Source organism: Podarcis erhardii (assembly GCF_964252035.2).
Source record: "Podarcis erhardii genome assembly, chromosome: 1".
NCBI lineage: Eukaryota > Metazoa > Chordata > Lepidosauria > Squamata > Lacertidae > Podarcis > Podarcis erhardii.
In genome coordinates, this window is record NC_138497.1 from 119,355,966 (window position 1) to 119,380,559 (window position 24,594).

A 24,594-nucleotide genomic window follows, 5' to 3' on the forward strand; every position below is an offset into this window, starting at 1 on the left:
TAGGGGGGAAACCTGAAAGAGAGCAGAAGTTTTACCAATGGAAATATAGGCAAGCTGCATCCTTTAGGGCCTTGCCTGAAGCTACAGGGCATGTGACCTGTTGCCACACAAGAGGTTGGGGGTTAGCGCTCCTACCCTTCAATACCCATTAACATCTACAGATTTTCACTCATGGCAAATGGGAGTCAGATTCGTGGAAACCTCCACCCTGATCAGATTGCTGTGAGGGCTAAAAAGGTCCTGGATTGTAAAGTACCATGTTTTTCGTGCCGTAAGACGCACCTTGTTTTAGCGGAGGGGAACAAGAAAAAAAAATATTCTCTGCCTCTCTGCGCAGTGCATCTCCAGCAAAAGGGGAGGAGAAATGGAAGGGGCTCCGTTTCTCCTCCCGCTTTGCTGAAGGGGCGCTGCGCAGCTTTCCCGCTCTGCGCAGGAACCTCTCCAGCGAAATGAAGTCAGAACAGCAAGACGGATTGCTGCGCAGCAAAAGCAGCGATCTCTCTTGCTGTTCTGGCTTCTGGAATAGCCATGCCAAGCCTCTTCAGGGCAGGAGGAGCGTTCCTCCCATTGCCCTAAAGAGGCTTCGCGCAGCTATCCCTGAAGCCAGAACAGCAAGAGGGATCGGCGCGCACCGGTCCCTCTTGCTCTCCTGGCTTCAGCGATAGCTGCGCAGCCTGCATTTGCTCCATAAGACACACACACATTTCTTCTTACTTTTTAGAAGGGGAAAGGTACATCTTATAGAGCGAAAAATACGGTGAAAATACTGTAAAATAAAAGTACATCTTATAGAGCGAAAAATACGCCTCAGAGCTATAAAAAAATAACGCTATATTAACTCAGCTTACACACGAACAGACTTTTCCTTCCACCCCCTTCATCAGTTTTAATGGCAAAATATCATCCTTGGCCTCAAACGTTCCCCACAAAATCCCATCCCAAAGTGTGCTTTTACAGATGGGTCGCTATTCAATCCTTAAGGGCCCCTATCCCTTCTTGGAGGACACATGCACAAACGCTGGTGAGCTGTTTGCCGTTCTTCACCGTTTGCGTTAAGAAGGAATTGTTTTCACCGTTCGTTGCAAAACGCCGCAAAAATTGCACTCAACTGGCATTCAGAAAGCGAGGGCGAACAAAAATGCAATCTCGACAATTTGCCATATGACACACCAATCTTGGGGGGTTAGCCATTAAAGCATTGCAAATAGGCCTCAGAAGTTAGCTGACAAATTTGGAATCCCTATCCGCTGGAGATATACCATGAACGTCATTTCTTAGCCATCACAATCTTGTTGAGTAACATTAAACTTCCCTGTGCTACACATGTTGAGGTAAAATGGCTTAGGGCTACTAATCCACATACAGTACTTACTGTGTGTGTGTGTGAAAGAGAAAGACAGAGAGAGACATAGAGAGAGAAACAGAGAGGTTATAATCACGATGTAAAAATCTGCAAGTCCTCATCGGTGCTCTGAAATGTCTCATTACATTAGCAGCTCTTAGAGGTACCTCAACCAAGAGTACCATTTTACACTTCAAAGCAGGGGTGGAAATGGCAAAGGAGGGCATGCACAAAAAGCTCTTGGTTTAAACGCAAGCGGGTGGGGAGGGTCCTTAACTGAATTCCTTTCCAACAGCGTTTCACTTTATCGCTCCACATTTGGGTAGTGAAATTTCCTCGAGATCTCTGAAGAGCTTCGTCCTACCTAAGTAACTGTTAGATGGAACAGGAACTAGGCTCTCATCGAGCTGGTTCTCCCCGCCAACTTCGTAAGGCCCATCGTCATAGATACCCATTTCAAAATATGACTGATTCCTTTGCTCTGCATGCACCACTCCTAGGGGGAAAAAATATGAAATGGCAAAAAACAAAAGAGTGGGATGAATGACAAAGGAAGGGGGAGCGGGAGGGGAATAAAATAAACTTTAATGCAAACAGAAGACAAAGCAACTATGGTATAATCCTTGTGGGAAAGGGAGGGAGGAACATTGACGCAACACTGTGTAATGGGCCCCATTCTAGACTTGGGTTGAAGTTGCAGGATGCAGCAAATATGTGATGCAATAATAATAATAATAATAATAATAATAATAATAATAATAATAATAATTTATTATTTATACCCCACCCATCTGGCTGGGCTTCCCCAGCCACTCTGGGCGGCTTCCAAAAAAATATTAAAATACTGTAATACATCAAACATTAAAAGCTTCCCTAAACAGGGCTGCCTTCAGATGTCTTCTAAAAGTCTGGTAGTTGTTGTTCTCTTTGACATCTGGTGGGAGGGCGTTCCACAGGGAGGGCGCCACTACCGAGAAGGCCCTCTGCCTGGTTCCCTGTAACTTGGCTTCTCGCAGCGAGGGAACTGCCAGAAGGCCCTCGGTGCTGGACCTCAGTGTCCGGGTAGAACGGTGGGGGTGGAGATGCTCCTTCAGATATACTGGACCAAGGCCGTTTAGGGCTTTAAAGGTCAGCACCAACACTTTGAATTGTGCTCGGAAACGTACTGGGAGCCAGTGTAGGTCTTTCAAGACCGGTGTTATATGGTCTCGGCGGCCGCTCCCAGTCTAGCTGCCACATTCTGGATTAGTTGTAGTTTCCGGGTCACCTTCAAAGGTAGCCCCACGTATTATTATTATTATTATTATTATTATTATTATTATTAAATTAAATTTGTATACCGCCCTTTACCTGTAGGTCTCAGGGTGGTTCACAACATAAAATCACAATATACAAACACAAAATACATAATAAAAACAAAAACATTCCAATAATCCTCCCCCAACACCTGTTTAAAGGGCGTCAGATATCAATCGGGCAAAGTTCTGTTTACAGAGGAAAGTTTTTGCCTTAAAGGTGGATAATGAAGGCACCGCCCAAATCTCACTAGAGAGAGCATTCCACGAGTGAGGAGCCACTGCAGAAAAGGCCCCGTTCTCGTGTTGCCACCCTCTGGATCTCTCGTGGAGGAGGCACCCGAAGAAGGGCCTCAGAAGAGGATCTCAGGGGCCAGGTGGGTTCAGAGAGAGAGAGGTGGTCCTTGAGGTATCGCGGTCCTAAGCTGCGATAACCAAGGAAAATTGGCCAAGTAAGAAGAGAAAGAGAAGACATAACTTTTCTCTTGTATTGTTCTCTCAACTCCACCACCTTCAATTCTAATGGGATGGAACTGAGAGCACCAACTCTAGGTAAGGTATTTCTTTGGACCATGTGGTGGCTGTCAGGGGAACAAGGGAACTTGGGGTGCTCTTTTGACACACCCACCCACCCTCAAAATGGCCTCTTCCGAGCCCCAGTGTACAAAGAGCACAGAACTGGCAACGGCACAATAATGGCAAAGGAGTTTTCCTCTGGTGCGCCAAATCATCCTCCAAGAGGGAGGTCCTCGGCACCTTATGTTCCCTCAGTCATCCTCCAGTTTTACTTCCACAACCCTGAGGGTTGATACAAAAAAAACTAAGTGATTTGTGCTGATAATGAAAAGCTAAGTTACTCAGGAAGTCACATTCTGAGTCCAAAGTCCACAGACAGTCATTTAAAACCAGGAATTGTCTTAGCTAAAACAGAAGGCAAGTGATGTGGAACACTGGGTCAAAGGGAGATTTTTTTTTAAAAGTACATGGCCTTTCCCAAAGTGGTGCCCTCCAGCTGTTTGGGTCTATAAGTCCCATCGGCCCCCTACCAGCATGACCAACAGACATGCACTGCAACAACATGTGGACAAATTGGGACGGGCTGCAGTAACAGGGAGGATCCTGTTTATCTGTATCTGCAAATGAGAGGTGCCATTTCACAAAGACTCTTCAGCGTGGATGTTTGTTATAAACTTTTTTTCCCAGGCGCTAATACCATAACATTTAAAAATGTCCATTATGTTAAATCCCTGCTGCTGCTGCTGCTTAGGTAAAGAGCCGTCCCCTAATTATGAAAACACACTTCTGCACTATTTAGAAAGCAAGCACTTCGGTTTTGACAGGTATACAATATGCTCTCAACTAAACAAACGTGTGTGTTTTTCCTCCGGGCCGTAAAAGAGCACTCTTCAAACCAAGCGCTGTGGCAATAAGTACCTGCAATTCAACTAAAGCAATGGCTCTTTATCTGACGCACCGCACCAGGGTGGTCCAGTTTTCAGAATTTGGAAGGGTAAACTCAAGTACACCTTGCGCCAAGGGTCAAGGGTTTTGCATGGTGCATGGGGCACGCTGCTATTTTTGCAGAGGAGAAAGGTCAGGGGAGAATAGAAGGCCACAGCTGTTGGCATGACAGAGTGCAGCCAAAAACAACAACAACCTTGTTTTTTTAAAAAAAATAAAGGTGGTATTTCACAGCTTATTAGCCTAAGTAAGCACAAGCCAATCCATTGGCTTTTATTTAATTTGGAGGCCACAAAATTCAACAGGATTTATTTATTTATTACTACTACTACTATTAATGTCTTTTTATTTTTCAAACACTTCCCCCCCAACTGAGTGCATTTTTACTTGGCTACAAAAAAATTAACAGTGATCTCGGCTGTGGCAACTAACCCTTTTTTGTTCCGGGGGCCACATTTACCCTTGGTCAACCCTTTGAGGGCCACATGCCTGCAGTGAGTATGGCCACCCTATAAAAGGTAAAGGTAAAGGTAAAGGACTCCTGGACGGTTAAGTCCAGTCAAAGGCGACTATGGGATTGCGACACTCATCTTGCTTTTCAGGCCGAGGGAGCTGACGTTTGTCCACAGACAGTTTTTCCAGGTCATGTGGCCAGCATGACTAAATGGGACAACGTGACGGAAACCAGAGTGCATGGAAATGCCATTTACCTTCCCACCGCAGCGGTACCTATTTATCTACTTGCACTGGTGTGCTTTTGACTGCTAGGTTGGCAGGAGCTAGGACAGAGCAACGGGAGCTCACCCCGTCGCGGGGATTCAAACTGCCAACCTTCTGATTGGCAAGCCCAAGAGGCTCAGTGGTTTAGACCACAGCACCACCCGCGTCCTGGTAATATATAGTATAGGCTACCCTATACTTTCACATGAGCACACACACACACACACACAGCGGGTGGAGATTACATTAGGGCTGGGCGATATATCAATATATCATCCAAAACTGGTTTGAAGTCCATATCGTGATATCCGTTTCATAATTTTTGACCTGGCAATATATGGCAAATCATGATGCGTGTGTGTGAGTGCGCGCGCTATGCAAAAATCACAATGTAAGGAAAACCGTGAAGCCAACCGATGCTTCTCTCGATTCCTGCAGCCCGTTAATTCTGCTGGTTCAGCTCTCCCTCGCTTCCTGCAGACGGGAGCGAATCTCAAGAGCAGGCGCCAGCAAAAATCACTATGTGGGAAAAGCCATGAAGCCAGCCCATGCCTCTTTGTAGCTCCACCCTTATTTCAGACATCGTGATATATCCGTTTATTGCAATGTTTAGCTGGTGATATATCACGATGTTGAAAACCAGGTATCGCCCAGTCATAGCGATAAAATGCCCCCCGGTTCTCAGCTGATCTATGGATGTTTATGGGGGCAGGGAAATGTGGGAACTACTGGCCTAGATAGACCAATGATCTGACTCAGCATAAAGCACTTTCATGTAATTTAGTGAAAGCACCAATTCAGGAGCATGAAAAGCAGATACAGTGGTTCTCCTTGGTTCTCGAACTTAATCCGTTTCTGGGAGTCCGTTCAACTCCTGAAACCGTTCGAAAACCAAGGCACGGCTTCCGATTGGCTGCAGGAGCTTCCTGCACTCAATCGGAAGCTGTGCCGGACGTTCGGATTCCGAAAAAACGTTCGCAAACTTCCAGATATCACTTCCAGGTTTGTGGTGTTTGGGAGCTGATTTTTTCGGGAGCCAAGCCGTTTGAGTACTAAGATACCACTGTACACCTATCGTTTTGATTTTGGGGGAAAGAGCATCAATGTAGGTGGGGGGGGGTATACAGATCAAGAATCTACAAATAACAAAGTTGTCGATAGTGAAACAGCAGACAGACAGACAACAGAAATAATAGAATCGCAGCACTGGAAGAAATCACGAGGATCATCTAATCCATGCCCATTTTGCCCAACGTGGGGCTCGAATCCACAACCCTGAGATTCAGAGTTTCATCCTCTACTGACTAAGCTACCCCGCAGGAGTGATATTTGAAGAAAAATCCAAGCCATACCTTTCCAGTTGTAAGCACCCGGTGCCCCGAACACAACATAATGATAATCTCTGGTAAAAGTGGCAGCTACGCCTTGCTGGCAGGAGCCAAACTTCTCGTGGCCTCGCAACCGGCCATCGCAAAAGCTCCAATCCTCGCCACCCATTTCCTCGCTGCTGGAGAGGTCCTGATTCAGCACGTAGCACTTTCCAATGATATCTCGGGTTTCCTGGATCGTGTTGACGTACTGCCTTTTCTCATAGCGATGGGCACAAGTCTGCAAGGCATTAAGAACACCGTAGGCAATAAGCAAAGCTGAGCTGCCTTATCCGCAAAAGAAATGAAAAGCGGCCACTGGCACTTCAGCAGGGCAACTATATGGAGGTTGGCAGGGCTGAGGAATTAAGAGGGTACAATCCTAGACTGGCTGACATCAAGTTCTCTGATACTGAATGCTTCTGCGCTGAACTGCCAACAGGCTGCCATATCAAAGGACAGATGACTTTTAAATCATCTGGAAGTATGCGTTTTTATTTTGCCTCACAATATTTTTTCATTAGGACAGTTACAGGAAGATATCAGTGAAGCATTCATCAGTTTGATGGCATTGTTGTTGTTGTTGTTGTTGTTGTTGTTATTATTATTATTATTATTATTATTATTATTATACCGCCTTATACCTGGGGGTCTCAGGGCGGTTCACAGGATAAAATGAAGATATAAAACCACAAAATACATAATAAAAACAAAAACAAAAACCCAACAGCCCCCTTCAAAAAACAACACATTTTAAAAGGGCAAGGGATATAAATCAAATCAACCCAAGGCCTGGTTAAAAAGGAATGTTTTTGCCTGGCGCCTAAAGGTGTATAATGAAGGCACCAGGCGAACTTCCCTGGGGAGAGCATTCCACAGATAGGGAACCACTACAGAGAAGGCCCCGTTCTCATGCTGCCACCCTCTGGACCTCTGGAGGAGGGGGCATACGAAGGAGGGGCTCAGAAGATGATCTCAGGGTCCGGGTAGGTTCATATGGAAAGAGGCGGTCCTTGAGGAATTGCGGTCCTGAGCCATTTAAGGCTTTATAGGTCAAAACCAGCACTTTGAGTTGGGCCCAGAAACTTATTAGTAGCCAGTGCAGTCAGACCAGGATCGGTGTAATATGCTCAAACCTGGCTGCTGAATTCTGCACTAGCAAAAGAACCTTTTTAAAGGTTCTGGGAATCCGTTCTCTTTTCCTTAGAATATGAATGTTGCAATGGTACCTGAAGACCACCGTGACTAAGAATCAAGAGAAGTATACACAGGATGCTAGTGAAACCTGTAACAAAATGTTGAGGTGTGGAGAGCTGTTGTTCCGATTTCCAACCACTCCATTTCCACCCCCCAACATTCAGTCGCCATTCCATGGCCACTCAGCATGCGTACTCCCCATTGGACTGTTTCGTGGGTTCCTACCCACTAGGACCCCCACACTAAATATTTTTGTGCTTCTGTAGCTTCCCGGTTTCCTTCAAGCCTGCTCTGGCTACATAATGGTGGCTGATAGTAATATAATAGTAGCCATTCTTGACCTCGTAACCAATGGCATTCACGGTCGAAAAACTGGAAATAGAGGAAATTATTTCTCAGGCCGATTCCTAGTATTTTTCAATTAAAAATAAATAAAAAATGTTCTTTCAAAGTTGGTTGCATTATCGACAACTATATGAAACACATAAAGAAGACAGCAAGAAAGGATTTAGTTATACTAGATCTAGGTTTCAAACGGAAGTGATTGAAGGGAATGTGAAACTACTGAAGGCCGCATACAGCATACTTTTAGAATGGGAGACGAAAGATGAAGAGGTAAAATCAGTTATGATTAAATGGGCACAAGATGTAGGGCACAACATTATGATGGAAGATTGGGTTAAATTATGGAAAACTGACTTAAAATTTACAGACTGTTCCCTACTGAAGGAGAATTACATGAAGATGATGTACAGATGGTACACAACACCAGTGCAGTTAGGGAAAATGTACAAAACTAGTTCAAATATATGTTGGAAGTGTAAGGAAAAGGAGGGGACATTTTATCATATGTGGTGGGATTGTAAGGTAATTTAAAAATTCTGGGAAATGATTTACAATGAATTGAAGAAAATGTTCCAAAACATTTAACCTTTGTTAAAAACCCCGAGGCATTTTTGTTGGGGATTGTAGGGAAAGACCTGCCAAAAAAGTTGAAAAACATCTTCATGTATGCGACAACGGCCGCGAGAGTTTTGGTAGCACAAGGATGGAAGACTGAAGAAACCCCAACTAAAGAATCATGGCAAGAAAAAATGACGGACTATGCAGAACTGGCAAAACTGACATATAAGCTACGAGACAAGGATAACTGTGACTTTAAGGATGAATGGGAACCCTTTACAAAGTATCTGAAGACGCAACAAAGCGAACTGGACTCCTGGGCAGGTTTTGAATAAACATTCACAAACCTTTCATTGATAATAATCAGCTAAATAGTTTGAGGATCTATACAACTTTGTAACATGCAGAAAACAGCATTCCTAGAGAAACCAAAGACTGGAACTGAGGGAAGCCGGGGGGGGGTGTGTGGGAGGGGGGAGGGAGGAAAAATGGGGGGGGGACAAGGATAATATGTTTTTGGATAATATGTCTTGTTATAATTTTGAATAATTTTTTTTAAAAAAAAAAATTGTAGTGAGAAATACCATTAACAACATGTTTGCTGAATGGTGATTCATGGAGAACTTACCACAACTTTTCCCCCAGGCCCTTGACTCTGGACAGTAACCCCCATCCATTGGTCTTCCTTGCTTTCTTTACTCAGATCAGCTGAAAAATTATCATAAGGTGATTTTGTTGTTGTTTTTTAAAAAACCCAACTTCTAAAATAACATTTCTCTAGCGACTTACAAACGTATTATTTTAACTATGACTCCGCTGACAGGTAAGGCTACAATTCTATACACAATTTACCTGGAGGAAAGTCTCGTTGGACTCAGTGGGGTTTACTTCCGAGTAGGCATGCATACGATTGCACCATATATTCATTCAGTACCTGAAACTGTCTTTAGATGGCAGTGTTTGCCTACAATATTCACACAGGACGTTTCAAATGAGCATCACTACCACATTTCGGTCTGGGAAAATTAATATTATATTCAATTTTGAGAGGATTAAGTGATTTGCAGAGCTATATAATGAAGCTGTGACTCCTCTAGTGCCTTAATTGAGTTGTTTTTTTTTTAAAAAGAAAGACCCAAAAATTGTTAAGCTCCCCCCCCCCGAGAAACTGGAAAGTTGCGTTTCCACACACACACACACATGTCAATTCTGCCTTTGAAATCCTAGTAATGTCTGGGAAAATCCAAACGTAATGGCAGTGAGAGGAAAGGAAGCCCTCCCAGGGTGAGAGACTGGAAGAAAAAGGAAGTTTCCAGGTGAAAGCTGGAAGTGTCCTCCAGTTTCTGCGTGAGACAAAGGTTAAGAGCTACCTTTTGAGAGAGGATGTTTTTGTTTCCCTTTGTATGTTTTTCTTTTAGTACAACAACAACAACAACAACAACAACAACAACAACAACAACAATTTATTTATACCCCATCCATCTGGCTGGGTTTCCCCAGCCACTCTGGGTGACTCCCAACAGAAATAATAATAATAATAATAATAATAATAATAATAATAATAATAATAGTAATAGTAATAATTTCCCCAGCCACTCTGGGCAGCTCCCAACAGAATATTAAAAATACAATTAAAACCTCAGACATTAAAAACTTTCCTAAACAGGGCTGCCTTCAGATGTCTTCTAAAAGTCAGATAGTTGTTTATTTCCTTGACATCTGATGGGAGGGCCTCTGCCTGGTTCCCTGTAACCTCGCATCTCGCAGGGAGGAAACCGCCAGAAGGCCCTCGGAGCTGGATCTCAGTGTGTGGGCTGAACGATGGGGGTGGAGACGATCCTTATATTGGGCCGAGGCCGTTTAGGACTTTAAAGGTCAGCACCAACATTTGTTGTGTTATTTATCTTCTTGTATTATGAAAAGGCTTTAATAAAAACTTGGCTTTATTAAAAAGGACACAAGCATCAGGAAGTTCTTTGGCGTAACCTTACTAGAAATGAATGAGATTTAGGCTGATTTAGGAAAATATGGGTTCTGTGCCCATGTCTCAGTCAGAGGCACCATGGCACTGTTCTCAAATAATGGTCAATAACTTCCCAGAGCATAAATTAAAGCAACAAATAAGATTCCACCCCTCCCAAATGGTTTATTATTATTTTTTTTAAAAATGAGCGTTTGAACCTTGCGTAAAACAGAACAGAACGAAGCCTAGATATTGCTGAGCTCACCTTTCTCATCGAATTTTATCCGTGTGCATTTTGCATTTGGAGTTGCGATGTCACAGCTGTACAACCCTCCAGTTCTATTGGCTAGCTGTGACGGGAAACCTCTTTCTCGAGGGGCACCAACCAGCAACCTGTTGAGAGACAAACAGCAGAACTCTGTCTGAGGAATGGACAGTGGGGAAATTTCGCAAAAGGAAATGCCGAAACCGAGGTGGAGGAAAGCTGAACTTCCAAAAATTTGCAGAAGAAAATAAAATGCAATAGATAGATACAATCGTACCTTGGTTTTTGAACAGCTTAGTTCTCGAACGTTTTGGCTCCCGAATGCCGCAAACCCGGAAGTGACTGTTCCAGTTTGTGAACTATTTTTGGAAGCTGACCATCCGACGGGGCTTCTGCAGTTTCTGATTGGCTGCAGGAGCTTCCTTCAGCCAATCAGAAGCCGCGCTTTGGTTTCTGAACGTTTTGGAAGTCAAACGGACTTCCAGAATGGATTCCGTTCGACTTCCAAGGTACGACTGTATGCATACATTTTATATTTATTTGTTTTACAATTCCGCTTCTGTCTAGTTTGGATGGCACCGGCTGTTTCCCACAAATAAAATATTGCATAGAAAGAAGAGGAGTTTCAAGAGGGCTGGAGGAAATTTAAGGACTATTTGAATAAATATTGTAATATAAAAAATTAGAAATTACTTGAAAGAAACAAATAGGCCTAGGATTAAACTAAGTTATAATTAAATAAATGGGATTTAGAATGTTAAGAAAAGTGAATAAGATGGACTATAATTGTAAATTGTTTTAGTTTAATAATGATATTGGAAAGCTGTTACTTCTAATTACAAGGAAACTCAGAAGGGAGGGATTTGAGGAAGTCAGCCAAGATGTTTAAAAGGTTGGATTTGTGAAGAATTAAGTTTGTTGTTATTGTTTATCTGTTTATTGTTCCCTGTTTTCTTTCTTTCTTCTTTTTCTGTTTTTGTGTGTCATTTTGCTTTGTGGTTTGTGTTATCATTGTAGAAAATCTAATAAAAAATTTATTGAAAAAAACAAAACAAAACATATTGCAAGACGTGTCAGAGATTGGCGTGGAGCACCAACTTCCTACCTGAGCTGTTGTTCGCATGGTGGGCAATATAAATGTTGCTGCATTCCACCCCCCTACCCAGCTCTAGTCTACTCCAGGTGCAACAAGCCTATATTGTCCTAAAACTGAACTTGGGTCTTATCTACAAGTTCAGCAGAACAAGGTGGTAAGAGTAATGGTATGATAGCAGTATGGATCATACCACTTCAGATAGCAGGTAACTACGCCCGTTGCTATTTAAATGCTCCTCCAACTCCCTCCAAATAAAAAGCCAGCAGAGCAGGCCTAGTGAACTCTGGTGAGCTAATCTCCAATGGATTTTTTTATTTGGAATGAGGTTATGAATAGAAAAAAAGACTAAGATAAGTGTGGCATGGTGAGAGTCTGAAAGGGCAGATAGAGATGCCTTGAAGGCTGCTTTTGACCCCCACCCAAAGCCAGACCCCATCACTCTACCCCAGGCGGGTCCAGGGTCCATTTTGGGGGCCTAATCTGGTCCCTGTGGCAGTTTATTTCTTGGGGTAAAATCCTTTAAAAATGTCAACAACGTTGGTTGGCCCTTTGGTCGGTCCTCACGGCCCTTCCCTTCATCAAATCTGGCCCTCTTTGAAAAAGGTTTGGACACCACTGCCCTACACAAATCTGGAGGAGTGTTCATAAGACAGTTGGATGATGCCTTGTATGCCTCCTTCCAGCAAAACCTGCCTTCAAGCAGGTGCCAAACATATTGCTCCGCTTTCCTTTGAATCACATCAGCAAGGCCGAGAGGGGAAGAAGAAGAAGAAGAGGAGTTTGGATTTGATATCCCGTTTTATCACTACCCGAAGGAGTCTCAAAGCGGCTAACATTCTTCTTTTCCCTTCCTCCCCCACAACAAACACTCTGTGATGTGAATGAGGCTGAGAGACTTCAGAGAAGTGTGACTAGCCCAAGGTTACCCAGCAGCTGCAAGTGGAGGAGCGGAGACGCGAACCCGGTTCACCAGATTACGAGTCCACCGCTCTTAACCACTACACCACACCAGGGAGGAGTCTTGTCATCTGGGAAGCCCAGGACTTCCATATACAGGGAGGTCCCTTCGGTGCTGCTAATGCAGCCGTTGGACTTCAACCCCAGAGGCGCACTTCATTGTCTTTTGAGACAAGACAGATTGCAACAAGTCCAATCCTGAATATGGCAGCACCACACATTTACTTGCTAGAAACGGTCCCAGTTTCAAAGCAGGACTCGCCACTTCTGCTATGAAGGGTCAGTGGGAGGAGAAATATGTAGACAGTCAGGGTCAAATGTATATCCAAGGTGGCTTCCCAACTACCCTTGGTAACCTCATTACTGGATGTTTGTCTCTGCATATTCTCTCTCTGGACAGGCCTGTTTCATTCAGCTGCCCTGACTTGCAGTCTCTGAAAGACCCGTTCTCCATGGAAATGTCTAATCTAATCCCTTTCTTTAAAAGTCATTAAAAGCCAGAGGTCATGCCCATATTTTATGGCCGTGAATTCAATAAATTAATCAACACTGTCTGAAGTGCTTCCTTTTGTTTGTCCTGTACCGCCTGTCAATCCATTTCACTAGACTTTTCACAACCTGTATTATTATGAATAACCATTGAATCATGTGGTCTCTTCCAACTCTATGATTTTATGATTCTATGATCTTCCTCTTCAGCTCCTTGGAAAGAAAGTAAAAACTTCTTCTCCAAAAAAGATTCCCTGGAACTGCTCTACCTTCAAGTTCCACTGAACTCAGTGGCATTTACTTGTAAGACCGGAAGCACACGATCAGACTGAAGTAAGACAAATGTAGAAGAAACCAAAGCTATTAAATATATATGTGTATAAGTGTGTGTGTGTGTGTGTGTAAAACACATGCACACAAATATATTTTCCTTTTACTTTTTAAGAAAGGGAGGAAATGAAATATGCCTACAAATTTCTTTTATAGCACATATATTTAAAGGGCAATAAAAGAGGAATCAAGGTGAAATTTATCACATGCCGCTGATAAACACGCTAGTAGCTGTTGGCTGACAGGACTGGGTGTTCCCTAAGCAAATATGCATTTCCTTTTGAACTTCAACCCACCCACACACAGTGTGTGTGTCTAACTGACTTGGGTTTGTCTTGAGGAACATTCTCAGGACAATTCAAAAATTTTATCGAGCTCCACCTTGTTGCTGGCTTAACTTCAGTAGGCTTAAGGTTCTCTGGACCACCACCGCTGGTCAACGAAAAATCTGTCTGGGTGGCAGGACGGAAATAGAATTGAGAAAACCCACAGCTTTTATTTTTGCAACCCTTAAAATCTTGATTGCTACACCACCTTATGAAACCCAAAGGCAACAGGTTCATTTTTGACAACAACTTTCAATGACTATTTATTGGACTATTCATTGGAAAGACCGTGAGACACAAAACCCGGACCAGGTATACACGATTCGCTATTGCGAATCGTTCCAATTCGCAATAGTAGTCTAGAGTTGGGATTTGCTGTCTTTAAGGATAGTCTCTAAGAAGACCTAAATGTTAGAGAAACACAAATATATAAGACTAAGGGCTGCCACCCTCCCTTCTTCCACATTCCCTTTTCCCTTTTCACCTGACCAATGTCCCCTTCATTTACATTTTGACCATCCCCAATTCCTACATTGTGCAGAATGGACCTGCTAGTTAAGGCGGTATTGGTAGGAACACAGAACACAGTGATCAATAGGGCATATAAAGGGTGAGGTGCCTATCTTTCAGGTATTCTGGTTCCAAACTGTGTAGGGCTTTCTACACCCAAACCAAAGGTTGGTAGCTAAATTCCCACTGAAATCAATAGCAAGGCCTGAGCTGTAATTGTCATTCAGAGTGAAATATTCGGCGCCAAACCATTCATTTGATAGCTCTGTGCTTTCGGTATGGCTCTCCTCCCTTGCTGTAAGACCTCTTTTATTTTTACCTCATTTTTATTCTGCTTCCATCTCACTTTGGTTTTACTAGTTCTTTTCCCAATTATAATGGGACTGCCTGGTAAATCCTCTCTGGCTAGATTTTTAACAAGAAAGAAAAAGGAATAGTGGAAATTTGTGGCTTTACAAAATGTTAGTTTATATTAGGTTGCCAAAGAACTGAGAAAGTGAAGCGGACAATGTCCTGTTTTATTTTTGTTGCGATGGGGGACCCTGACAGGATGGAGCTGGATCTAGAAAGCACTCTGTTCTGTTATTAGACATACGATAAATGATAAAAAGAAGTTTATTATGTTAACATTTATGAAGCAGCCTTGTTGCAGCTCTATTTATACAATCATGTAAGAATTTTTTTAAAAAAATTTTAAAAATTACATAACTGCTTTTAAGTACATACATACATACATACATATTTATTCATGATTTCTCTGGAGTCTATGATTATATGGAAAAAAATTAGTGCTGTTCAGTTGAGTGAATGGTCCCCAAACTGTAACAAGCAATAGTCCACAAGAATTCTACCTCCACTTAGAATTGCTAGGACAGCTGGTTTTTCTACACCTATTTCCATGGAAACTCACGTTTTTAAGTGACAGAGAGGATGCTGAAATAAGTTGTCAATGCCATATTGAAATGAGACAGCAAAGCAACAATATATGATGGTTAGACAGCATTGCTGGCTATCAGTTTGTTTTCTGGCACAATTCAGTATGTTGGTTGTGATCCACAAAGCATTAAATGGTCTCCATATGAACCTGCCTGGTTGTTAAAAATTCCCACCAGGGTCCAACCTTTAGTACTTTCTCCCTCTCGCTACCCCTTTCCAAGGCAAGGTGGCTGGCTAACAGAGACTTCTTGGTGGTGGTTCTCCCCAAAGTCAATTTGCACATCCATTACCATGATGGTTTTCCAAGCACAAGGCAATAAAAGCAAAACAAATAAAAGCCATGTTTGAAAGAGTAGGGTGTGCGTTAATGCTGCTCTTTCTGAGTTTTTTGCTTTTTGCTGCTGTTATTGAGGTTGACTTACGTTTTCAAGGTTAGAGCATTCTTAAAAGTCTGCTTTTTATATTTGCATGCTGCTCTGAGCTACTCCTTTGTGGAGAGGGAAAGAAGGGAATAACTTTTTAACAGCAACAACACAAGGGCAAGATTGCTCTGGAGCTGACAGCTAATACAACATTTCTATCTTTCAGAGAACAAAAAGGCATAGAAAAAGAGGAATGAGGACGGCCAGACAGGGTCGCTAAAAAGAAACACCATCACTGACTGTGGGTTGATTAACTAGCCTTTCCAGAAAAGTTTCATCACAACTAGTTAAATTTTAGCTAACCCCATTAAATTTCAAATTCTCAGTTCAGATGCTTTCCTTATTAGGCTAGCTAGCTCTGGCTATTGTTTTGTTTTTTAAAGAAATGATGACCCTATTATACAAAGGAATGATTCATTCATTAACAACTTCACTGAAGACAAAAGGTTTACATTTAAGGAAGAGACAGGATTGTGTTGCCTGTCTCTGGCTGCATGGCAAAGCTCTGCCCATCTGTCTCTTCGTGTCTACATCAGCCTAGTCTGAAAAGGAAGAACAGAACAGCTGGTTTTTCGTTTTCCCTGGCCTCTATCTTTACTATCTCTTGTACGCACCCGTTCTTGGATTTAGCTATTTTTAATAGTTCCAAGAGAGGCTACTGAATTAGGAACCAGTGCTCCTTTAGCGCTCAGCCCAGTTGAAAAGAAATGTATTATTGGTCAGGCCCAGCGAAGGGAGTACATTATAACAGAGAGATGCATTTGTAACCTATCAAATATGCACAGAATCAAGGGGTTGGTTTTTTTTAGCACAGTCTCCACTCTGCACTCTTTCCCCTGGGGCCTTGAAGGGCTATCTTCTATTTAGAGACAAGTCTCACTGTATTCAGCGGATATTGCTTCCAAGTAAGTAGACCAAAGCGTGCAGCCTTACTTAATTCCACGAACTAATGCTTCGTTTGTCCTTCAGGTTTCATAACTGGACTGAAACTCATCCTTGTGCATTGAAATTGCAGAATGTAATCTAGAATCTGGAGATCTTCATTTTAGGAATCTAGATTCGCCTGCACACACAACTTTGACCTTGATTCAGTAAACACTTTGATGGACCCAACTCTCTGTATTTACTGCTCTGCTATCCTCGTCTCGGCTTCCATTTGCTATATTCCAAGTAGAATGCTAGATGTGCTGTCCTACCCACATCTCAAATGTACTTGCAGCAGTATGCTTGCTGAGGAACACCATACAGCAGGAGCTGAGAACCCTTTTTTCACCCAGAAGGCAGCATTCCCTTATGGGCAACTCTCCAGGGGTCATGTGCCAACAGTGGGTGGACCTAGAGGCAAAAGTGGGTGGAGCAATGAGTGTAAATTTTACCTTTGTAGAATAGGCTAGTTTCTACAAACAAACACACACCTCTATACACTCTATCCTGGCAGGCATTTTCAGAGTTCAAAAACATGTTCTAGGAAGGCATAATAATAATAATAATAATAATAATAATAATAATAATAATAATTATACCCCGCCAATCCGGCTGGGTTTCCCCAGGCACTCTGGGCGGCTTCCAACTGAATATTAAAAACAATAAAGCATCAAACATTACAAACTTCCCTAAACAGGGCCGCTTTCAGTTTTCTTTTACAAGTAAAATAGTTGTTAATTGCCTTGACATCTGCTGGGAGGGCGTTCCACAGGGCAGGTGCCACTACTGAGAAGGCCCTCTGCCTATTTCCCTGTAACCTGACTTCTCGCAGCGAGGGAACTGCCAGAAGGCCCTTGGCGCTGGACCTCAGTGTCCAGGATGGACAATGGGGGTGGAGACGCTCCTTCAGGTATACTGGACCGAGGCCATTTAGGGCTTTAAAGGTCAGCACCAACACTTTGAATTGTGCTGGGAAATGTACTGGGAGCCAATGAAGATCTTTCAGGACCAGTGTTATATGGTCTCGGCGGCCACTCCCAAAAGCACTGAAGGAGACTGTGAAGCAAGACCAGTGAGGGGTGAAGTCTGGAGAGCTGCAATTGAGCCCCTGAACCTGAGGTTTCCTATCCCTGCTGTACAACATTGTACACATGGCTTCTGCAGGTGAGTCGTGACCACCCCCACCCCCCGTGTCACAGCCTTATCTCAGACGGGTTGCAAAAACAGAAGTACAATAAGTAAAGATGGGGGTCCCCAAATGCACTCTTGGGCTAAAGGTGGGTTCTGGTTTTCAAAGACCACAGCATAAAAAAGATGTAAGTCTGTAATTATGGACATGCAACAGCCAGTCACAGATCCCTTAACAGGTGGAAATGCTTCTCTCCACTTGACGATTTATGGCCTTTGCTACAATGGCCAGGAGCCATCAAACTGGTAGCACACCTTCTATAAGTCAGTCCTCTGTCTAGGCACGTCGCAGTGCAGTTTCTAGACACACTTTCCCCCCTCGGAGCCACTTTTCATATGATGAGAACATCGCTTTAAGTTTTATCAGGATATACGAGGTTGATTTATATGTTAATAAAATAAGATGTGCATTGATATTCTGTACACTGATCTCTGATCTCAGTGCTGCCTCTGCCAACTCCTTACCCAAATGAAGATGACTGAACCAATGTATAATAACCTAAAGCTACTTAACTTAGCCGTTATAATTGAATTGCATTCCAGTAAGGATTATATACTTCCACTTCGTCACCACAGTGTAATACCCTGCCTGTCTTAAATAAAATTACAGGCAGCTTTAAAACTGTCACGGCATCAAACACAGCACAGTAACCTTGTTTAGATGTCATGGTCAAACTATCAGGATCATGTCTCATGCCCTACATGCTCCATCGTTATCTTTCCTTTTCTCCTCATGAACTCTGATTTCCACCCCACCCTATCCCACAATTCCATGGTAATCTAGTTTACCACAATCTCCTAATCAAGCAAACTATTGCTGCCACAAACCATAGTTTGCCTCCAAACCACAACTGAAAACCCATTCCAAACCATGGTTTCTATTTTTGATTAAGAGGGGAACTACAGTTAGTGGTAATGGCCTTTTGCCTGATTTGGACTTCACAGCGAGCTACATTTATTGTGAACCAGGAAGGGCAGGAGACAATTGGACAGGCCCTGGACCCCAATGTTCAAAGCATGGCTTGCTCATGAACTTTCTTCCCTCCCATTTTTTGCTGTGTTATATCTTTTTAGTTCATGAACCTGAGGGCAGGGACCATCTCAGCACTGATTTGTGTAAGCTACACAGAGAGTGGCTTACATAAATAAATGGCATACATACATAAATGAATGACATCTGAACCAAGGTGATGTCTGGCAAGAACTGAAGTAGAAAATCCAACGAACTATTTCAAATCTCCGGGGTTTCTAAAATTTATAATGAAGGTGGAAGATCTCCATATTTTAGATCCTTTACTCAGTTTAAGAGTACAGTGGTACCTTGGTTCTCGAACGGCTTAGTTGCTGAACAAATCGGCTCCCGAACACCGCTAACCCAGAAGTCAGTGTTCCGGTTTGCGAACATTTTTCGGAAGCCAAACATCCAACACGGCTTTTGCTTGAGTTCAGGAAGCTCCTGCAGCCAATCGGAAGCCGCACCTTGGTTTTCAAACGGTTTTGGGAGTCGAACAGACTCCCGGAATGGATTAAGTTCAAGAGCCAAGGTACCACTGTAACATTCTTTTTGTGCAGAACTTCAGAGCAAGGATAAACCCAGCCATGACTTGTAGTATTAAAGCCAACTGGCCCGCGACCATTCACCCCCAACACTGCATGCAATTTTTGGCCTGAATACATGGAGAGGTGAGTGAAATTGCTCTGCTTTCAAGTATTTCTGAGAAAGGATTTTCAGGAGCATCGTTCCTCAAAGAGCTGTTCTACATAGCTGGTTCTATCCTGCAGCTCTGCATTTAACTGCAACTGCCACATCTGCAGGGTAAAGGCGGTTGCTCTCATATCCTGCTTGCGATCTCACCAGAAGCATCTAATTGGCCACAGCCGGAAACAGGATGCTAGGCTTGATCTAGCAAGGCTCTTCTTTGCATTATCTGCTCTTATGTAAAACATGCATCTGGAATGGCATGGGAGGGAAAGCAGCTTAGCAGGAATTGTGAATGGGAAATCAGGTGGCTGGGAAAGAATTAAGCACTTTCTCCTTTTATTGCTCAAAATCACACTTTTCTCTGTACACTTTTCTCCTTTCTCAGAGGAAATGGGGGGGGGGGCTGTGGGGAGCTGTTCCTTTATTTGATCCCAGTATTAAACTCGGGATTTCAAATATGAGTTACTCACCAGCAATGTTGAAGAATCTTAAGCATGTAAAACTTTACAGGAAAGATTAAGTGAAAATTCGGAGAGAACTAGAGATTACCATGGTTTTAAAAAATGAAACCAATTGCTGAGCCCTCATTCAGAGTGTGGGGTGAATGAGAGCATTGTCTTAGCAAGAATTCCAAGAAGCAGTTAGTGAAAACAGCTTCTGGGACATGACGAGTGGACAATTTCTGTCACAATCTAAAGCCTAAAGTAGACTGGTGCTGCTCCGAATTATTTTTGAGGCCCAGCATTTGCCCAAAGAGCAGCCATTTCATCGCCGACATTCTGCTGCTGCTGCTGTTTGGCAGGGTGGATGGGGAAGAGAGCGAAAATGTGCATGATGCTTAGGCAACAAATGAACCAATGCTCCCTGCCGCAACGGCCATTTCACGACATGCCAAAGTCATGGCAAGACTTTGGCTCCTACCCAGTGCTGAGCGAGCACATTTATTCATTATTTTCCGCCGATCAGAGTGGAACACTCACAAGATGACTCACCAAAACCAAATATACCAAAAGGGGAAGGACTATAGGTCAGTGATAGGGCAGATGGTTCATGTAGAAGGCCCCACCCCCACCCCAGTTTCATCCTCAGCATCTCCAGGTAGGGGCAGGGAATGTCTCTAGCCTCAACACTTGCTCCCTGAGCTAGATGGACCCAATGGTCTGATTCAGTGTAAAGCAGTTTTCTATACTTTGAGGCCGAATAATCCAAAACTCCAGCTGTGGAGCAGTGAGGAAGATCAACTGCTGCACCCAAAGCTCCACCAGCTAATGCTGGCCAAGGTGTAAAATTGGAGGGAGGGTTGATGTTGTCATGCTATTTATTTATCTATTTTTGCTGCACCAGCTCCAGGCCTGAAGATTGGGCCTCTCAGTGGATCCATAGGGCTTTGGAGTATGAGTATCAGTATGAAGAAACATGGCATCAAGTTTCTGAATCATGATCAGTGCATATTCTGTAAAGTCTTTCTAATCTATACAGACTTCCACCAAGCTCCTCTCTACTCTTGCAGGAGGCCTTGTGTCTCATTTTCCCCTCTTATGTGTTTTATTTATTGTGAAGATCCAATTGCCTGGCAAAAAAACAGGTGGGGTTGGTTCACAGATTAAAAGCTCATGCCAAATACAGAAGCCAGCTGTCACTTGAATTAAACCCCCACGGTAGAACTGGACTCTGACATCTTGACGCAACTCTTTTTTAAACAAATAAATAATGTCACTTTTCAAAAGCCACAAATGAGCTCTGAGGATTGCTACACCCGCTCATCCTGATAGGTGAAACAAATGCCTCTAACCTTATCAAGTCTCTCTTACTCAATGAGGTTGTGGTGTATAGAGATGAAATTGGGAAGAGCGATTGATCCTTTCCAAAAATAAAAATAAAATGGGGGGAAAGCTAGGGTGTGAATGGAAGACTGTACAGGTCAAGCACAGCTGGGAACCTGAAATACAATCTTCTTCGAATTAAAGCTCTCAAGGTCACAAAATCAAATTAGTCCCGAATCACCAATCCTATTCTCTTGTTAGCACTGCTAAAAGATTCTCAGATTCTGCCTGAGACCGTGACTATAGATGGCTCCTTGCATTATTTTATTCTGTTTGTAAGTCACCTTGGGGACCATAGATGGAAAAATGGAGTTTAAATCTTTTAAGTAAGTGAACAAAATAAAGTGGATTAGAATCACTACACATTTAATTAAGGTATGCTCAAGTTCACTTAAACTCAAAATAGTTACAACCCAGTAGCATGCTTTACAGCACAATTCTGTGCACATGTACTTGGAAGTAAGACTTACTGATTTTAATGGAACTTGACTCCAAGTAAGTGTGTTTAGGATTGCAGCCATATGCCACACTTTATTTTCCACAAGCAAGATGGATGAACTGCAGCAAACACTGTTTTCTTTTCATCTGATACATGCTTATGAAAGGATTTCCCCAAATACCTGTATTCATTACTACTTTATTCAGGATACATGGATCAGAATTATCCTCCCAGTTGTGCACATTGGTTATATTTGTCACACAACCCATGCTTCCTATCTTTTTTTTTTAAAAAAAAAAAATCTATACATACTCGCAGAAACATCTGAGTCGTAGAAAAAGTAAGCTGATAAATACAAACAAAAATAAAAAACAATTTGTAACACAAAGTAAAAGATATGGCTGAGTATATAGTTGCTATTCCAAGATATTATAAAGTCCATTTTTCAAAAAGCTTACAGGCAATGACGCAACTGCACACATGCGCATTACACCGAACCCAGAAGTGACATGAAAATGTCTCAAAAAGGGGTGGAACAGGCGGTTTGCAGGTTTTTTTCAATGGGTGTTCCAATTCTACACAATTTCATGTCAGCGCACAGTGCCTCAGAACGCAAATTGACCGCTGCCTGTATTTGGTGTTTAGTAGCCGGTCTTTTATACAACACCACACTTTTTATACACACTTTAAAAGATTCATGTATGCATTAAGACTACTCAACCTGTGTGAAGATAAAGCTTATCTATGAGCAGTGCGTTACAAGAGAAACTAATCTGTTTTTTAAGAAATCTCATGACCTCCCCTAACGGGCCAATACTTCAGAGCTGTGAGACTCACTTAAGTGTTTATGAGTAGAAGTTAAAATATACAGAAGCACAAGAAACAAAATTATCTTTTGGTATGCCCAAGCACATGACACAACTGCAACATGGACACACAGCAACCTACTGAACATCTGTACATGTTTTAAGGACATAAGAAAAATGTGCTGGATCAGGCCAAAGGCCTTTCTAGTCCAGTATCCTGTTCTCACAGTGGCCTACGGGAAGCCTGCATTTAGAGCCCAACTCAAGTGCAATATTTGTGATTCCCAACAACTGGAATTCATTTTCTTAGAAACAAAATCTACTTGTGTGGCACAGTCACATCACACAAGGCCACACATATGCAGTTTCAACTTTCGCCCTGGCCATATTCTTATGCCTCCATGACTGCCTTCCCCTCCCCCACCGAGTCACCTATGACAAATTGCCAGCTGCCTCACAGGTCTTATTTTTCAGCTACAAAAGATAATTGGGGAGGTGGGCGTGATGGCTGTTTTTTTTTTTAAGAGCAAAGAGATATTTGATACACATTCTACTCTCTCCTGCCCGCTCTCCAGATTTTGCAGGTGCAAGAGCGACTTCTGTGCTTTTGCATATCTGGAAAAACACAAGCGCCGTGAAGTACTAACGCACAAATCTCGCCCCCACAATTAGAAATGTATGCTAAAGACAAATCTGACCATGGGAGAGATCTGTGCATCACCAGAGCATGTACTGAATTTTCTTCAGTTATACAGAGGGGGGAAATGATTCCTGACCAAAAAAACAACCACCGCCATACAAATTAACCAAAATAATGCCCCCTATATTGTTCTTCAGGGCACAGAGTTGTTAGGCGGGCTCAGCCCTAGCTAGCTGTTTTTAACAGGAAACAAAGAAACCACCAGTTTATCTACCGGTAATTCAGCATATGCACATTTGCTGCGTATAGGAACTATTTTAAGGCAGGGTGTGCAAGCAATCCGTTTGCAAACAATTCATTGCTCTTATAAATCAACTGAAGTCCCTGTATGTCAACTAGTGCTTTACACACATAGCACTTAAATCGCTGCACACCAAACATTGCTTCCCATACACACTAACACACACACTTTCTTAACATCCCCACTCCAAACTTTCTGTGGGACTTGCATGGGATTTGCAAACAAGAAGTCACAAGGAAACAAATGGAGGTGACAGAGCAGCTGAACTAGACAGATTGCACCTTAAAGTTGTGTTTACATTTGGTACTTTTTTTAGATTAACAAACATTTCCACTCATTCCAGCAAGGGCCTTGTGGAGAACACTGCAGTGTGTCACAGAGTTAATCCTGATTCTCTTGAAGGAGAAAAGGATAATGTCACTAACATTTAGTGTGTCTATGAGGAGAAGCGACTGGATGTTAAGATTTGCCTGGGGGGAAACACATTGTTGTGAATACAAGCCCTTAAGTTCTCTCGACCTTGAGTAAATCACTATCTCCTTGTCTTTCTTACTTCACAGGGCGGTCGTGAGGACATGTTGTAACCTGCTTGGTGCCCCTTGACAGCAATAAGAAAGCTGAATAGAGATTTTGATTTCAAACCATCAACCAAATGTTCGTCTTCGGGCCACTGGTTTGTGTTGGTTGCCAGTTCGTTTCTGGGCACAATTTAAGGTGCTCACATTAGTGTTTAAATGATTCTCACCCCAAATGCACTATCAGATGTCAAGGAAATAAACAACTATCTGACTTTTAAAAGACATCTGAAGGCAACCCTGTCTTGGGAATTTTTTTAATGTCTAATGCACCAGGAAACAATAATATTTGGAAGACACTAGCCAATATATATTCCTGACTACCAAGATTGCCCAAGATTCTTATCAACTGGCAAACAGTTTCTGATATTTTGTTTTGAAGTAGTAATATTAATACTTAATATCTGTATAGCATTGCCACACATACTAAGGACAAGCCTAGCTTTCAGGCCCAGGGTGGTGCCGCGGTTAGAGTGACCACATTCGCACAATACATTTGAAGCAGTATGATACCACTTTAAACAGTCATGGCTTCCCCCAAACAATTCTGGGAGTGGTGGTTTGTTACAGATGTTAAGAGTTGTGAGGAAACCTCTATTCCCCCCACAGAACTCCCT

General features: G+C 42.7%; 1 protein-coding gene and 1 long non-coding RNA gene across 3 annotated transcripts in view; one reads left to right on the forward strand and one right to left on the reverse strand.

Annotated features, from left to right (window-relative positions):
• Positions 1-24,594, forward strand: part of LOC309335590 — a 259,519-nt gene that overhangs the window by 32,815 nt on the left and 202,110 nt on the right. The gene's annotated exons all lie outside the window — the stretch shown is intronic.
• ITGA6 (integrin subunit alpha 6) overlaps positions 1-24,594 on the reverse strand; it is a 64,009-nt gene that overhangs the window by 30,409 nt on the left and 9,006 nt on the right. For both annotated transcript variants that reach the window (XM_081863639.1, XM_081863638.1), the window contains exons 2-5: positions 10,514-10,641; positions 8,914-8,993; positions 6,171-6,426; positions 1,707-1,838 (exon numbers count right to left, since the gene is read on the reverse strand). In XM_081863639.1, the coding sequence (XP_081719765.1) occupies positions 1,707-1,838; positions 6,171-6,426; positions 8,914-8,993; positions 10,514-10,641 (596 nt within the window). The remainder of the gene's footprint in view (positions 1-1,706; positions 1,839-6,170; positions 6,427-8,913; positions 8,994-10,513; positions 10,642-24,594) is intronic.